The sequence below is a fragment of the Brassica napus genome, chromosome A9 (genome assembly GCF_020379485.1).
Source record: "Brassica napus cultivar Da-Ae chromosome A9, Da-Ae, whole genome shotgun sequence".
Taxonomy (NCBI): domain Eukaryota; kingdom Viridiplantae; phylum Streptophyta; class Magnoliopsida; order Brassicales; family Brassicaceae; genus Brassica; species Brassica napus.
In genome coordinates this window covers 44396221-44412371 of record NC_063442.1, presented here as the reverse complement: position 1 = coordinate 44412371, position 16151 = coordinate 44396221, and the positions used below count along the sequence as shown (strand labels likewise).

At 34.6% G+C, this 16151-nt stretch overlaps 3 protein-coding genes across 3 annotated transcripts; all 3 read right to left on the bottom strand.

Annotated features, from left to right (window-relative positions):
* Positions 1–402: 402 nt before the first annotated feature.
* Positions 403–2585, bottom strand: LOC106403913 (MATH domain and coiled-coil domain-containing protein At2g42460). The gene is made up of 4 exons (XM_048741981.1): positions 1696–2585; positions 1445–1605; positions 1160–1371; positions 403–1069 (listed from the first exon to the last, which is right to left on the bottom strand). The coding sequence occupies exons 1-4, from the start codon at positions 1785–1787 to the stop codon at positions 542–544; spliced, it is 993 nt and encodes a 330-aa protein (XP_048597938.1). The 5' UTR covers positions 1788–2585; the 3' UTR covers positions 403–541.
* Positions 2586–2785: 200 nt separating this feature from the next.
* On the bottom strand, positions 2786–6408 carry LOC106369266 (protein TPX2). Its single transcript, XM_013809395.3, has 16 exons — positions 6157–6408; positions 5913–6066; positions 5577–5835; positions 5374–5487; positions 5207–5302; positions 4966–5118; positions 4817–4879; positions 4664–4744; positions 4438–4593; positions 4236–4367; positions 4073–4153; positions 3700–3986; positions 3513–3621; positions 3366–3425; positions 3180–3274; positions 2786–3104 (listed from the first exon to the last, which is right to left on the bottom strand). The coding sequence occupies exons 1-16, from the start codon at positions 6293–6295 to the stop codon at positions 2978–2980; spliced, it is 2106 nt and encodes a 701-aa protein (XP_013664849.1). The 5' UTR covers positions 6296–6408; the 3' UTR covers positions 2786–2977.
* A 3787-nt stretch (positions 6409–10195) lies between these two features.
* Positions 10196–15310, bottom strand: LOC106365414 (zinc finger protein MAGPIE). The gene is made up of 3 exons (XM_013804847.3): positions 12347–15310; positions 11755–12151; positions 10196–11283 (listed from the first exon to the last, which is right to left on the bottom strand). The coding sequence occupies exons 1-3, from the start codon at positions 12489–12491 to the stop codon at positions 10353–10355; spliced, it is 1473 nt and encodes a 490-aa protein (XP_013660301.1). The 5' UTR covers positions 12492–15310; the 3' UTR covers positions 10196–10352.
* Positions 15311–16151: the final 841 nt, after the last annotated feature.

Here is a 16151-nt window from a genome sequence, read left to right as displayed (position 1 = left end):
GCTCAGCTAGAAAGGGACATGTCCAGAGGTCATTAGTTCGAATGACCACCGGGACAAACTAATATTACATGCTGAAGTTCGGGTGTGGGGGATTAGGGCTTTGGCCTAAACCTTCTCGTAATTAAAAAAAAACACACACACATACATCAATACTATTAAAACAATTTTTTTTTTGGTGTTTTACCCTTTGTTATACAAATGAAATTACAAGTTATATTGCTCATATATTTATTGTTAATAACTTTGATTATTTATTAATTTAAGTGTTTATCATATTTTGTTTGTGGAGAATGGAGATTATAATATTTTAGAACTGAATGTGATTGTAATATAATAAATTCAAATTCAAATGGGAAGTGAAAAGAACAAGGCAGATAATGACAAAAAAAAAGAAAAGAAAAATAATTCAAATTTGCTTGATAAGAACGGAAACGAAGAATCATCCTTCAAAAGTTGATGGGATCACAACACATTAACCAATTATGATGTTTTTGGATGGAAAATCCACAAAGCCATGATGAGTATTAAAACATAGATGATCCTAGTATTTTGAGAATGAGAAGCAAGAGAGAAAGAACCTTTTTATGATAAAATCTATAAACGGAAACGAAGAAACTTTAGCAGCAGCGGCAGCGGAAGAAGCAGCAGCAGCAGCGGCGGCAGAAGCAGCAGCTGCAGCGGTAGCGGCAGAAGCAGCGGCAGCAGCAGATTTAACCTTCTCCTTGTCCAGTTCAACTTTGAGATCCCACAGAGTCAATTCCACATTGTTGACCCTATCCTCGAGTTGTCGGACCCTAGATCCATCAGAAAGTGGTTCTTTCTTGCACTCCAAGGAAAGTTCCTCAATCTTTGAATTTAACCAGTCGAGCTTGAAGCCTGCTTCCTCCAGCGCATTCACCTCGCTTTGAGCTTTGCATAGTTGAGCCAAAGACAAGCTCTGTGGAGGCTTGCTCAGTGTTTCGACGATGCGGAGGAGATTCCTGTACTTTGTTTTGACCGCTTGGTTCTCTGGTTCGAAATCTACTGAATGGTTTGGGTCATAAGGTACATTCTTGTTCAGTAGTACAATCTGCCAAAACAGTGAGAGAGAGAGAGAGGATGTTGTTATGCTAATCATTAACAAATGGGATTTATTTATTAAAGATTAGGGTTAACTTACTTGAGAAGCAGGGATCTGAAAACCACGGTAATCTAACATCTCATTCTCAGTTGACTTTCCTTGATGAACAACTTCAAGGACTTTGATGTAGATTTTAATGGTTAGTTTGTTCTTCTTCAGAAACCCTTTTTCTTGGAGTTTGGAAAGAGGCAGCGTCTTATTGTAACCCCAGGATAAGATCTCACTGCAGAACAATGTGCATCTGCTGTCCTCTGCAAGATTTTTCATCTTCTTAGTAAATCAATCAGATAATCATCACTAAGTAACATGTTTGATATAATTTACCAGCTGATCTGAATAGCTCTTTTCCGGATTGATTCAACAAAACAAAGCAATAACTAGCTCTCCTTTTCCATCCAAGACTCAATGAATCTGTATTCACAACGTGCAGGTACAGACACAAGTGATCAGAGCCAGCCGTACCCTTGGGATGCACACAAACGCACCTAGGAGAAAACCCTTTTTACATGTTAGAAAATAATAATAAAACTCAGCCAAAAAAAAGAATGTGATTTTGTTTTTTCCTATATATTTACCATTCACAGCCGCTGATTGAGAAGTCAGCAGTTCTTATCACATCATTCTTCTCGGAGAAGTTTTCAATCACCCAACTCAAGGTATGCTCCATCTGTAGATGTCTCCTTAAAAATATTGATCCGCTAGTTTTGATTTCTTGTTTTCAATTCATGCATAATATATATATCTCAGTATATATATATATATATCTCAAAATTTTCTTTTTTTTTCTCATCCATCTCAAAAGCTTGTATATATTAAAATAATTTGTAATAACATAATTAATCAGCTTTAACAAATATATCAAAATATTTTAGTTAAAAAATTTGTTTAAAATTAAAATTTTAAGTACATTAACAAATCAGTAAAATGTTACAAAAGTGAAAATTAATTAATAATACATTTTAAAGCAATATTTATCCATTCTATAAAACTGATGTACTTTTGACCAAAAAATAAAATAAAACTGATGTACTATGAATCAAACGTGTCTGTTCATCATGTAATAACACTTTTTGTATTGGTACTTTTACAGCTTAACAATAGACACGTGTTCCAAATAAGCCATCAGAAATCCGAAAACAAAACAGTCACACAAAAATATAAAAGAGACGATGAGTTATACCTAATTGAAGCGGTGACAGAGAGTTTTCGTAAGGTTTCAAGTTAAAAAAGGTCAACAATGATTCGTCTCATTTTCTTTTTTTTTGTTAAGGTGAACGGCGTCACAATCTAGGTCAAAAGCAATAATAATAAATGTTGAGTTTTCTCTCGCATCAATCTCGACCATCCGTTTTATTTCACAAAGTAGTTTCAACCGTTGAGTTAAATGGGTTTTTTTTGCCTCTGTAAAAAGTTGCTGACGCAAACAGTGAAACCACAAAACATAATTTTTAGATTTTTGTCATTTTAAAAATACGGATATTTTTTGACACTAAAGGCCCACCAAACTGATACTCAAAAGAGAAAAATGGCCCATAACAATTTCTTTCAGATAGAAGTTGGAGCAAGTGATTCAAACAATGTGTACATGAATGAAAATTTAACTGATATGCTCTAACATAACATAACATTCAGAGTGTTTATCCTGTTTTATGTTGGCGTCAAGGATGAAGAGAGCTTTATATCATTAAGATAAATCTTTTTCAAGGTAAAACAATTTTGAATCAGGATACATAAGAGGAAGTACTTCTACAATATTAGTTAGTACTTAGATTACAAAGGAAAAATTAGTACTGAATAGATCAAAATGTACAAAGGGAATGCAGGTTCAAGCATTCATGAACATGTCTCATCTACAAACTATCTCATCTGACCAGCCGAAGCACTTGTAGCTGCAGTCACTGGACGAACCATCATCTTTCTTCTCTCGGTTCTTTTGATCACTCTAAGCTTGGGAGATTTTGGTTTGGTTGTCTCCTTGTTGGACCTGTGTGTGACATGAAGTTTTTAAGCAATATGGTCCTAAAAACAAGAGAGTTCAGTTCTTTTTGAAGAAACATACTTTTGAGGGAAGAAGGGTTTGTTGAAGTTAGGCACAGGTCTGGCATGAGGAACCATCGTCTTTCTCATTTGCTTCAGATACCTTTCTTCCTCCACCTGATAGATGTTTTCAAGTATTGTTTTACACTTCAGCAAAGTTTAGTGAGATATTATATATGTAACAAGTTGAGTGTGTGTTGTTGCATACCATTTTTGCAGCTTCACTCTCTTCACGGTATCTCTTGTACTGATTCTCTTTCTCTTTGATCTGGTGTTCCAATAGAATGATAAATAACGTCAGTTCAAGAGGTTATGTAAGCATGTTGTTTATTGTTGAAGTGACTGAAAAGCTTACTTTCTGATCAAAGTCTGCTCTCTCAACAGCTCGATGCTCTACATGGAGGTCGAACGCCTGAATCTCTGTGAGTGGCTTACGTACTTTCTCTGGAACAGGGATTGGATCCCTGTGTTCATCTATAGTTAGCTTTTTGAAAACATTGATAAAGTTCCTGGACAAAAGGGGCAGTAGGTTGGTTACTTACTCTTTTATAACTGGTTGTGCTTTGAAGAGCCTCTTCTGAGCTTCTTCTCTCTCCATTCTCATTCTCTCTTCCATTTCTCTTCTCATTTCATCTTCATGCCTCACTAGACTCTCTAACTGGAACGGTTCTGGCTTTGTGCATTGCTTAGGTTCTGGTTTTGGTGGTACCACGGGATAGTCGGTTGTGTAAGGATATGGGGTTGCTTTTGGAACTCTTGCCCTCTCATCTCCTATCAGTTTCTCTGTGACTTCCATTACAAACTTCTTCTCTTTCTCAGCGCCTCGTTCCTGGAGTGCCACAAAGTAGTTAAAAGAACTGTCAGTAAAAATTGGTGGTCAGTCAAAGAAGTTGCTAGTGGGTAAAAAATACATACTTCTGTCCTTAGATTGAAGGGGTTTGGAGCAGTGATCCTTGGTAGAGGCTTTTCATGGCAAGATTCAGAGGTCAATGACAGCTGACACAAGAAGAAGTTGTGTCAAACATGGAACATAACCACTTGCATTAATTAAAACAGGTTATGTTAAGTTGAAATCTACCTTGTCAAATGCATCAAAGACAGAGTTCGGTTTGGATATCCTCTCATCTGTAGCAAAGTGGAACTCTTGAGGTATGGTGATGTGCTTCTTGGTGTTACAAAAGATCCCCATCTCTCCTTTGCTTTCAAATATCTGGATGATGAGTTTATTTGATTCCAAGTTAGATATCTTGAGATAAATATATATATGAAGTAGTTAGTACCTTTTTGTTCAAAGGTTTTGCTTTGAACTTTGGTGCCTTCTCTAGTTCCTCTTGCTCAATTTCCGCAGTAGTTTTTGCTTTAGTAGGACGAGCTCTTAGCATTGTTTGGAGCACAGGGGGCTTTGGTGCAGTTAGGTGAGGCTTCCAGTCATTATGCTGTGAGTGCAAGAAATAATCAGATGGCATGAAACGAGGTGACCACATAGGCAAAGAAGAAGTTTCATACCTGCTTAGACACTTGTGTTGAAGCTACTGAAGATGTCTCTGCATGTTGGTTCGCCCTAGCCATTGTTTCAAGATGAAACTCCTGCAACGGTAAGATATGAGCCTCTTGTAGATCAAATAAAAGATTCATTTCTAAAATGATGATAGTCTCTACCTGAAACTCTGGTAGATGTGGTGTGCTTCTTTGTGGCGCAGGCAAAGCTGGAGCTGCCAAAATCTGCATCAAACAAGAGAATTAATTCTTTTTGTTTTAAATTTACTTTCTGAGGTTTTACATAACACAGTGAAAGCAAAATGCATTACCTTCTTGTTGACAGGACGAGCTTTAAACTTGGGAATCTTTGCCAGCATCTCTTCCTCAAGCTCTGCACTGCTCTTCACTCTTAAAGGACGTGCTCGTTGAGATGTCACAAACTCTGGCTCTTTAGGTCTTGTCAGTGTGAGCTTAGTTCGGTTCTGCACAAAGAAAACATCACACCGTCCCGGAAGTTAATTAAAAGGAATCAGAGAAAGAAACTATCAGGAGGTCTCTTTGTTTGTTTACCTGTGGAAGAGAAGCCTTGGCATGAGTGCTTGTTTGAAACTTCTTCATCAACTCAGCAGTTGATATGAAAGGCTCAACTCTCTCACGGACATAAACCTTTAAAAGTGAACACAAAAGTTAACAACCAGCGTCTGTCCGAAACTTTATAATAAGTATCCAACTCATACCTTTCTATTCTCCTTCTGAGTTTGCTTAGTGACTTCAGGACATACGTTGAAACCTGTGTTGACTAGACCTTGTCTTGTCTTATGAAGTAGAGTCGTTGGTTTTGGATTGAGAATCTAAAGATAAACCAATGATCAGAAGAGTAAAGCTTTTGAGATATGGAGTTAATAAGCTTGATGCTATTGAAAAAAAGATTGGCTCACACCTGTCTTGATCTTCCATCGTCTAGCTTTTGCCTTTTGATGGCTTGATTATCCTGAATCAGATTGGTAGTGGCAGCAGCAACCATGTTCTTCTTAACACTCGTTTCCCTAATCATCAACACACTTTTCTGATGACTTCCTTTGGGATTCCTCAGCAGGCTAGCCATCTTTCTAGCAGTTTGCTGCTTCTTAAGGGAAACTGAGTCTCCTCCTAGTGGTTTTGGTGTGCAGGCTTGAGGAGCAATAATGTTCTCCTTGTCGCTGTTGAATGAAACAAGAAGAAGGAGTCTTAGAATCAGCCTCACACAAACATCACTACACAAAACTGCATAAGTAACCTTGCATCAGAGTCCTTGGAGCTGCTGCTGTGAGATGGCTTAATTGGACTAACATCTTCTTTCTTGGCCTCTTCTTCTTCTTCTTCTTCTTCATTGAAGTTGCACATTGTCTCTACCTTGAATGATCTCCTTGCTTTGATTCTTGGAACCGATGCTACACACAGAGAGAGAGAGATAGATTAAACCCTAACGCAATTGAGACCAAATCAGAACTAAATTACAGATCTGAGACATCGAAACTTACGAGAAGGAGCACAGCTTAAAGCGGATTCGAACCAGAGCTCTGCTCGGCGAGCCTCGTCGTCCGTCTCTCCAATAACGAAATCAAACCATCGCGGCGCACAGAACTCATACGTCTGCTCGATCATCGTTGTTCCTTCCATGAGAGGGAAGAATCGAATCGAATCGCACAACTTAGAGGGTTCTTCTTGGATCCTTCTTTTTCAGAGGGGAATGTATAATAATAATCACAACGGTCATAAAGCTTTTAATTGAATACAGGAGAGTGTGTTCTTTCTCTCAACGGCCTTTTTTTTCTTTTTTTCCTTTTTTATTAATTATATATCCGTTTCTTGATCTCTAACGGCTATATATTTCCCAGCCAATCTTCTTATTCATCCTTGAAACTATGTCGTTTTCAAGCTTCCCCCTTATATCAACTCTTGTTGATTAGGTTTTTTTTTTATAATTTTAATTTTTTTACTTTAAATATATTTACTCAAATATATTAGAAACAATGTGTAAATAGCATAGTAATGAGATTCTATACCCATTAGAAACAGTTATAAACATTTCAAAAAGAGTTCTAAACCGGTCGGAAACTATTCTCCAACCTTTAAAAACAGTTCTAAACCTTTCAGAAACAGTTATGAACCCTTTAGAAAACATAATGTTAAGTTTGTACTGATCACAATGTTAAACTGAAGCACACCAAAAATATAAAATATACAAAAAAACAAATAATACATAAATTATTTCTTTTGTATTTTGTAAATTCTTATTTTATTTTATTTTTTGCAGCAAACATCTATTCTATTACTCAAAATTGATTGTAAATTCTTATTCATTATTTCGAGTTATGGTAGAAAATCAATTTATGGTTAGTGTATACTTTATCATTCATCGCCATTTTTACAGTGCCTGCTACTTACTTGATCAATGCACGGTTAGACCAAGCGCATGGTCTAACCGGATAGGGTGAAAACCCATTCCTTGGTATGATTCAAAGAAGGAAACCTTTTCCAAAAGTAAAATCATCGACACTGATTGTTCCAAATAGTTTTTGGCAATGCGTATGTGATGATTGACAAATAACAGATGTACACATTGAGATAGTTTTTCAACTCTAGCTAGCGAAATAGCTAGATTTTTTTTTTTTTTGGCTCAACTTCAACTTTCATTAACCAATTTGTGGTAACGAGATTACAACCTCACAAGATTTTCACCCCACATACAATATCGAGATCTAGTACCACCCAGGAACACTTACAAGGATCCTACGCTACCCGAATCAATCCGATATTGCATTTTTCACCACTACGAGAACAAGAACATCCCACTACCCGGAATGAACCGTCTCTTAAACCCTAAATTAGACCACACGATGCGAAAACAGTGTCAAACAAACAGACAATGAGACTTAAACTGACTAACAATACAGAGAACAAGCAATTGATCTTCCAATAATCCGAGTTCAGTTCGATATCAATCGCCTCAACACCTAAAAGGTGCATTTCAGTCTCAGTTCATACCCGTTCTCTTCCACTGCCTCGATCCTTAGCCAAAAAACCGGACAGTTACATCCGGACTGAAAGACGGACCTTGACGTGCGGTTAGCATGACCGATGCCTCGTATCACAGCTTCAGAAGGTGCAAAATTCATACCACCGGGATGACCTCAGACCAAACTCCGGTGCAGGGAAGTAGAGCTTCGCCACGCTTCCCGACCAAAACCAGACCTCCGGTTGACTACTCCATCAGCTTGTATCTTGGAGCGTGATGTCCCCGAGGACCAGGGTACAATCCTTCATCCACCGCACTGTAAAAATCTTCTCCGTCTGTCTCACCTCCATGCTAGAAGGTAGATCCGAGCTAGAGAAGTTGTCAGACCGGTACACGCGCCGACGTCATGAAGCTCTCGTCGAAGATCTGAAAAAAGTGAAAACCAGATCTTGACAAGGTCTTCGATCCTAAACGCCGACTCATCTCTCCCCAGTCTCACGGAAGCCTCACCGCCTCTCCAAAGACGTCGGGAATCGTCACCGTCGAGCAAGACCGCGTCTCGGCGAAAGCTCGAACTGGTTCAGAGAAGCAAGTATATCGGCTAGGATTGATTGAGGAGGAGAAGAGCAAAAGGAAAAAAGGAAAGGAGAAGGAGTTTCGCCTCCGGCACCACCGCAAGGGCAGGCCGGAGCTAGGGTTTCAGGCTGAAGGAGGCGGCTTCTGAGTTTACGGGAGAGAGAGAGTTTTTTAGAAATTATAGAATATCAAATTTTTTGATGTAATGATTTGCGAAATAGCTAGATTTAAAAATAAATAATGAAAACATTACCTGTGTCTCTTTTATACTTTCTATCTCTCTTCATCTTCATTTATATTTTCTTATTATTATCTTCCACTATGAATTGCCCTGCGAGTTAAGCTAGAATTATTCAGCACAAAAAGCCTTCATCTTTCCTTTTGTCCCCACCACTTCTCAATGCACTCTTTGTGTTATGTTTATACAAAATACAATGCGTACATACCCTTTTATTTTTAAAGTATTTATTTGTGAAAGCAAATCAAAGACCTTTCTGACCTAATGAGTATGCATGAATCTTAGTTTTTCTTTAACGATATAATACCAATATATTGTAATTAACAATGCTTGTCTTTAGGTAGTGTAGTCTCTTTTCTAATGTGTGAATGTAGACTCTATTTTAAGACATGACTAGATTTTGACCCGCGCTTAAAAAGCGCGGGTTTGTTTATTTTTCATTTATTGATCGAAAACTGATTTACAAACTACTATTATTTTTGTTTCGATCCATAACAATTGAGTTTTTAGGTTTTTATCATTTATTTTTTTCTCTTTAAAATATGGTATTTGTTCGAAATATGGTAGTTGTTCTATAATAATGTTTGAGTTTTAAGATTTGTTTTCATATCCGACTTAGATTCATGGTTGAACCTATAGACCCGATACATTGTATGTAATCCGGTTCAGATTTAATGAAAAATTAGTTAATTAAAAATCGGATATAACCCGGTAAAAAACTCAAAAACTCACTATTAACCTGCGATCTGATACTATTGATCCGATAAAACACAAAATATCTGATAGTATTTTTTTTAAAATGATTAAATTAATCATATATTTTTTAATATTACATAAATTAGTGATTCTCTTTATCCAAATAAAAAATGATAATATAAAAAATCTATTGATATGACAATATTAGTTTATTTTCGTTATTAATAACCTATTATATGTTTTTGTTTTTATTTTAGATTTAAAATTTGATTTTAAGATAGTTTTAAAAATATTGTTCAACACTCGTAATTGTCATATCAATATTATGTATAAATAATATTATACATGAAAAAATGATATTCAAAAATGTATATGATATATGGTGTAGGATATATGATTTTGGTTTGTATTGAAAATCTGTATAATATTCAAATGATCTATTTTGAATATTGATACGTATATTTAAGAAAATAATATTTTCATGTTGTTAATTTATTTATAGTACATAATATATTTATACTTATATTAAATTTAAAGTTAGTATATCTTTTAAATATATATATATGCCCATAATTTATGGTGTATATGTAGGCCCAAAACCAAAAGACTTAAATGCCATTAATGAATTTTAATAATCCTTTGTAAAAATAAGGGTATTTTTGAGAAAAATGCAATTTTCATTAAGGGTATAATTTGGAAATGATCCTGTTTTAATGGTATTGATCATGTTGAATGTCATAGTTTGCGATGTATAATAATATATCTTGCATAAAAGTAAAAAGATTTTAACCCCAAAACTGGTTGAAAGTATTAATCAAATTAGTTTGTTAAATTAATCAGGAATCTGTATTGAATGTAGTCAATGGGTAATTCTTATCACTATACCACGAATGTTCTTTAAGTTAAGTTTAAATTTTGTTCAGAGAAATAATTAATAATTAATGTACATTACGAAATATCTAAAATCTTTAAATTAATCAAAGACGAACAACTACGGATTTTATTTATCATTAGACAATAAGCAAATCAATAACACCTAGAATTTAGCAAGAATGTTAAAACTCATTGACATATACCAATAGAATTTGAAAATTTTAACAATCAATACAAATTCTACTTTCACTAACAATCCCTAAACAAAGTTACACTACAGCTTTGATAAGTTCTTATAAATAAGGTAGAAAAATCCATTACAAGTGTTTCAACTTTTAAATCCATCCGTTGATAGAAGATGAACGACACATTGTTTGTACACCAACTCCAAGGAAATCTCGAGTTTGCCCTCCTCCTAATGCATCCCCATTCTCAACTCTTCTACGCTTCAAAGGGTAATTCTGTAATTCATCAATCCCCGTAACGACCGTAACGCCATTTCTAGGGTTCACGATCTCGTGACCAAGACCATTGTTACTCATTAAGCCGACACTGTTCGATCCAAACAATGCGAAGAACTTGTCACTGCCACCATCTTCTACATTCGGACTCTGGTCGGAGATTTTCGACTTAAAACTCTGAAGAAACGCTGACTGGTCGCTGGTGGTGGTCGGAGTAGAAGAAGTGACGCCCATTTGAGCCGCTTTTTGAAGTAACGCAGTTGCCGACATATTTGCGACCGCTACGTTTGCGTCTTGTCTCATTTGGTCGACGTTGCTAAAAAGAGAAGGCACGGAAAGAGAAGTAACCGCGTTTGCGTTTTCATTATGGGCAGCCATATTGATATTTTCACGTGTGATGAGTGAATCGCTTAACTCGCCGCTATTATTTGCGTTCCCAAAAACCCAGTTATAATCCTCCTGCGGTGACTGCGGCTGCGTACAGTCCTCGTTGGTCACTTGATGATGATTAACATTTCCTCCCATCCATAGAGAGAGTGAAGAAGCAGGTTGCATGGAGTCTTGATGATGATGCTGATCAAAGGTGGTGGTTGTGATGGGAAAAGGGTGGTGGTGATGTTGCGGTTGCGGTGCTCCAAATGGAAACGACGGTGGTGGTTGTGGTGATGGGATGAGTGTGCCCATAAGATAATGGTAATTAAGATTATTACCGGTGGGGCTTTTGAGATGAGAAGCTGCGTTTAGCCTAGCAGTTTCTTCTGCTAAGGCGTCGCAAAACGCTCTATGTGTTATGAAGCTGTCTCTCCTGTTTTCAAAAATTTAACCAGACAACAATTAATCAAATATGGCAATCCAAGAAACTGTCTTATTCAAGAAAACAAGCAGCACGTACGTGCGTACGCTCGGAGAATGACAAATAAATATTCAGAAACTCTTCAAGTTATTTAGTTACAGACCCTACGAGTGCTACTTCCAACAAGACAACAACAACAAAATAAACTTATCTTATCTTAGTTACAAACAACATAATAAAACCAAAATTTGTTTGTATCCAGTGATATTGCAGTACATATATAGTTGACTTAAAAGGTATGTAGTTTAATTTATATGTTTAGCATGAGTTTCCAAAAAGAAAAAAGAAAAATACTAACTCAACAGTATCAGTTAACTATACTAATTAGACAGTTAAATCAGATGTTTGAATGCAAACTGATCATGAGTATACCAATATTATAATACTGTGATGAATTAAGAAATGTAAAGATCTATTAAATACCTGGAGAAAATAGTACCACAGTCACATCTATACTCTCTAGTCCCACAAGTCTTTGAATGAGCTTTCCAATCAGATTGGACTGCATATCTCTTGGAGCATTTGCCACACTTCCACTTCTTCTCGCCATGTTTGCGACAAAAATGTTTCTTGATTCCTGTAAGGTCACCAAGTGCCCTTGTCGGATTGTGATGGACGCAGCTCTTCTCCGGACACACATACACTCGTTTCCTTACTTCTTTACTTGTCCTCTGCTTTAGCTTCCATGGGAGGTTGTGACCTCGACGGTGAAGCTGTAGATTCTGGTCTCTTTGAAAACCCTTTCCACATATTTCGCAGAGGAAACGGTTTGTGGCCATAAGTGTTTTTGGAGATAGAGCTATGACTTCAGCTTCTGGATCTGTAGAGATCGAATTAATTAATCAATATTTTGTGATCTTGATAATAGATTGTATGGAAGAGTGCATGAAATTTTGTAGTTCAAGATCGAAGAAGAAACCAGATCAAGAAGATGACTTTTCTTTTCTTTTCTTTTTTTCTTAATTAGGGTTTTAGGTAGTGGTCTATATATTAAACTTAGTTATTTAATTATTACCAGGGTTTCCAGGGAGGTTTCTCTTCTTCTTGGCAAGAGGAGGATTAAAGGGTTCATGTTCATGACGATGATCGACATGATCAGTTGCTGATAAGTTTTGGACATATCCTCCACTACTAGAGATTGTATGTTCTTCAGCTGTCATGACTTCCTCTGGACGAAAGTTTTGTTGAGAAATACAAAAGAGAAAGTTAAGATTAGAGATGAGATTTAAAGGAAAATTAAGAGAGAACAAAAAGACCAGAAGCACTTAGAATCTTATGTAATTAGAATGAGAGGATAATACAAAAGAGAAGTTATATTGGTTGTTTACTTATATAGGCACACACCCACCCTACACAGTTAAGCAAATATGTGTGATAAAAAATATTATTCATCTTTCATATATATAAGCACCTTGATCAAACTGTCGCAGCCATTTTCATTTATAATTAAACATATATTTCCCTATTTTTATCTGTTTATTAGTTAAAAGTTAATGGCGGTGGAACTTAACTCTATAAAATTTACCTGACTACTATTATCTTCAATATTTGATACTACTAGCTTTTTTTCAGTGGAAGTGGCAGTGCGTCATGACACACAGAAAGTTACTATGTCTGCCTTTTCTATTTGGTGTGATGATCTCATTATTTATTTAGCCTTAATTATTTTCTCGTATTTATTTGCTTTTTCATATTCCTGTCAATTTTTTTTTTTTTTGTAACTGATATTCCTGTCAATTTCCTTCTTTTCTCATTATAGATTCTCTTAGTGTTATATTTTTCAGTACAATCATGATGTATATGCGATAACGATACAATATAAAAACATTTTCATATCAATTAGGTTTGGATAAAGTTTTTGTAAGGATCGGGCCAAAGGCATCAATAATTATGTGGCTAGAAGTTGAATAATGGATTAAATTTTGAAAAAATAACTAAATTAAATAGTTGAATATGTTATACTTTAAACAATTAAAATGATTGTTACAGTTTATATGAGAGCCAACGCTTTATTGATCCTTTTCATAATTGACTGATTGAGATTTACATTTCCGTAAATTAAGGGTGGTCAAAGAAGCAAACAGATCCAACGGCGATGGTTACATCTTTCGTTTGCTGAGAACTAAACCTGCAATGCACGTGTATCCATGCACGTGCTGATGAGGTAAATCCAACAACATACGACAAGTCATTCAAGAACCTAAATAGGCAAAAGAGAATAATCGTCTGGTGGACAGTGAAAACAAAAACCATGCGACATTATAAACTCTTCCTTTCAAGTACCCCCACTTTTTTTTTTTTTTTGAAAAAGGGCATACCCCCACTTTAAATATTCGATTTTCTTTTTCTAGTCTCCCTTTTAATTGATAAACAAAGTATTTTAAACTGAATTCAAACAATTATTCTTGCCATTTAGAACATTTATATTTGACCAAATAAGATCAAATCACAGTTAAAAAAGTATTGGGAATTTTCTTACATCATTTTCTTATTTCTGTGAGGAAAAAAACATTAACAACTAAAAAATGTGAATGCTCTCTAGAATTGAGAATAAAGTTAGTAGATACGAGTATCTTTTTCATGCTTTTTTACAAGTATCTTTTTGCAATGTTCCCTTTTCCTTTTTCTTTAGCAAAGTTTTTTTCTTCCAATATATCAAAGTGTTTTTCCTTTCATATTTTATTAACTTAGTTAATACAATGTGAGTGAATCATAATATTTTTAAAAGTGCTATTTAAACTATTTTACATTAGAAAAATGATTTGTAGAATAGAATTCATACTTAGTATTATAATTTTTATACGTGCTACAAGTAGATCAATACTTCATACTTCTAAAATCTAATTTTTTTTTATATATCAATCTGGATCATATCGCTTTTCAAACAAAATTAAGTTAATTAACTATATATGTGCTTTTATACCTCCTAGCTGAAAAGTAAAATAATTACGATGTGTTAGTTAATTGAAAGAAGCTAAGAGACATATAACTGTCAAAATGCAGGTGAATTTTTGGAAGGGCGAGAGGTCGTCAGGTTGTGGGCTGACTTGTTACTATTTCTTTATGTAATTTCCACTTTAATCATACTGTAATCATGTTTTAAGATTCCTATAAAATATTATTTATATTTATTTAATGTCTTAGTTTTGGATTTTTCTTCTTGAACTTTGGCGGCACTAGAATATTCCCCTAATTTTTCGAGACTTCATTATACTATAATATAGTAATATATTCTTCCCTTTATCAAATAATCAAGATTCACATGCACATAAATATAGGCACATAAACAAACGGGATTTTAAACTATAAAGAAACGCGTTTAATATATAGTTAAAACGCGTTTGTATCCAGAGAATGATAAAATAACATATGTATTTAATATATTTAAACCAACAAAGAAGATATGTATTTAATTATGCATATTTAGATCCGAAATGAAAAAACTACATGTATTCGAATTTGATCAACGGCGCTTATACAAATTATAGTCAATATAATAAACTTAGTTTTGTCTCTAACAAAATAAAAATAAATCTTGCTGTATATATATTGACAGTTCAATAGCTCATACCATTTAAATATCAAAAGTATTAATTTTGAATTTGTACAGTCAGTATTGTGATTTAGTTACAGTTACATTTACAAGGACCCCATTTACAAACCTAGTTAGCAAATAAAACTGATAACAATCCCATAAGGAGAATGCACCAGCAAGAATTACTTAAAATAAATTGTACCAAAAAAAAAAAGAATTACTTAAAATAAAACGCCATATACGGTAAAGTATATTAAAAATTGTTAGAAATCAAATTTAGTTTTTCAAACTGTAAGAATTAGTTTGTTGTGTATATTAACATGCATGAGCAGACTCGTTTTTCTCCCTCCTAAGATTCGACATGCTTTTAATTCATAAAAGTGCAATATTTATATCTTACATAAACTCCCCAAAGTGTAAGAAACATTCATATATATAATAAATGTTTTAATTGAAAACGCTCTAAATAATAGGGACGAATTAGTCTGCTGCATTGATTAATCATTTTTATGGAAAATACTCAGAATAATAGAATATCAACTTTCTTTGTCACCTAGTGTTTTTCTTTATAAATAGTGCCAATCAAGGCACCATTGTTATATAAAATTAACAAAGGAGTTGTTAAAAAAAAAACTTTCTAAAATTCGTTATATTAATGCGTGGTTGTTCAACTTTTTTTTTTGAATAAATCTCATAGTATAATGGTTTTCGCTAACAAGTATGCACATTTCTTTATAACTGTCACTAGTTGAAGGTGAACGCCTAAATATGCACATGTTTATATGTAAACGTCGAATAATATTACCATAGACCAAAAAGTCGTAACATGGATTTACATAAAACAACAGTAGCTAGAATCCATACTTATTCTTGGGAGGGCACTAGAAAAATCACGATCTAGGAGATGTTTAAGCCATAGAGACATGTGTATACAATTTTATATACCTGTATTAAACGTATGTGTAGTCGTAGATAGACATTATGCAATAAACGACATTTCAAAGAAGACAAAGTATAGATCCACAACATAGCATAGAAACTTGGCGATATATGAAATAAAAACAAAGACATAATGGAGATATGATTAGACTTAAAGTATACATATGTCACTTAGTGGATGATAATGGCCTTCTTGTTTTTAATCAGACGACCAATCCAATACATTTTCCGTCAAATTTGATATTGACACTCCGCAAATCAAAATCGTCTATTTATTTTATCGTTTTTTTATTTTAAAAAAAAAATTAAAATGTTAAATGTATTTATTAACAAAAGAAAAAATGTT

Bases quoted from the DNA above. Each gene is read 5' to 3' on its own strand.
- LOC106403913 (XM_048741981.1), bottom strand. From the start codon at position 1,787: ATGGAGCATACCTTGAGTTGGGTGATTGAAAACTTCTCCGAGAAGAAT. The intron at 1,606-1,695 runs GTAAATATATAG...GTTTTCTCCTAG, and splicing joins TCAATCAGCGGCTGTGAATG to GTGCGTTTGTGTGCATCCCA. The intron at 1,070-1,159 runs GTAAGTTAACCC...CTGTTTTGGCAG, and splicing joins TTCAGATCCCTGCTTCTCAA to ATTGTACTACTGAACAAGAA.
- LOC106369266 (XM_013809395.3), bottom strand. From the start codon at position 6,295: ATGGAAGGAACAACGATGATCGAGCAGACGTATGAGTTCTGTGCGCCG. The intron at 3,275-3,365 runs GTATGCAACAAC...AACATCTATCAG, and splicing joins AGAGTGAAGCTGCAAAAATG to GTGGAGGAAGAAAGGTATCT. The intron at 3,105-3,179 runs GTATGTTTCTTC...TGTCACACACAG, and splicing joins AAACCCTTCTTCCCTCAAAA to GTCCAACAAGGAGACAACCA.
- LOC106365414 (XM_013804847.3), bottom strand. From the start codon at position 12,491: ATGACAGCTGAAGAACATACAATCTCTAGTAGTGGAGGATATGTCCAA. The intron at 12,152-12,346 runs GTAATAATTAAA...CGATCTCTACAG, and splicing joins AAACCTCCCTGGAAACCCTG to ATCCAGAAGCTGAAGTCATA. The intron at 11,284-11,754 runs GTATTTAATAGA...TTTTGAAAACAG, and splicing joins TGTGGTACTATTTTCTCCAG to GAGAGACAGCTTCATAACAC.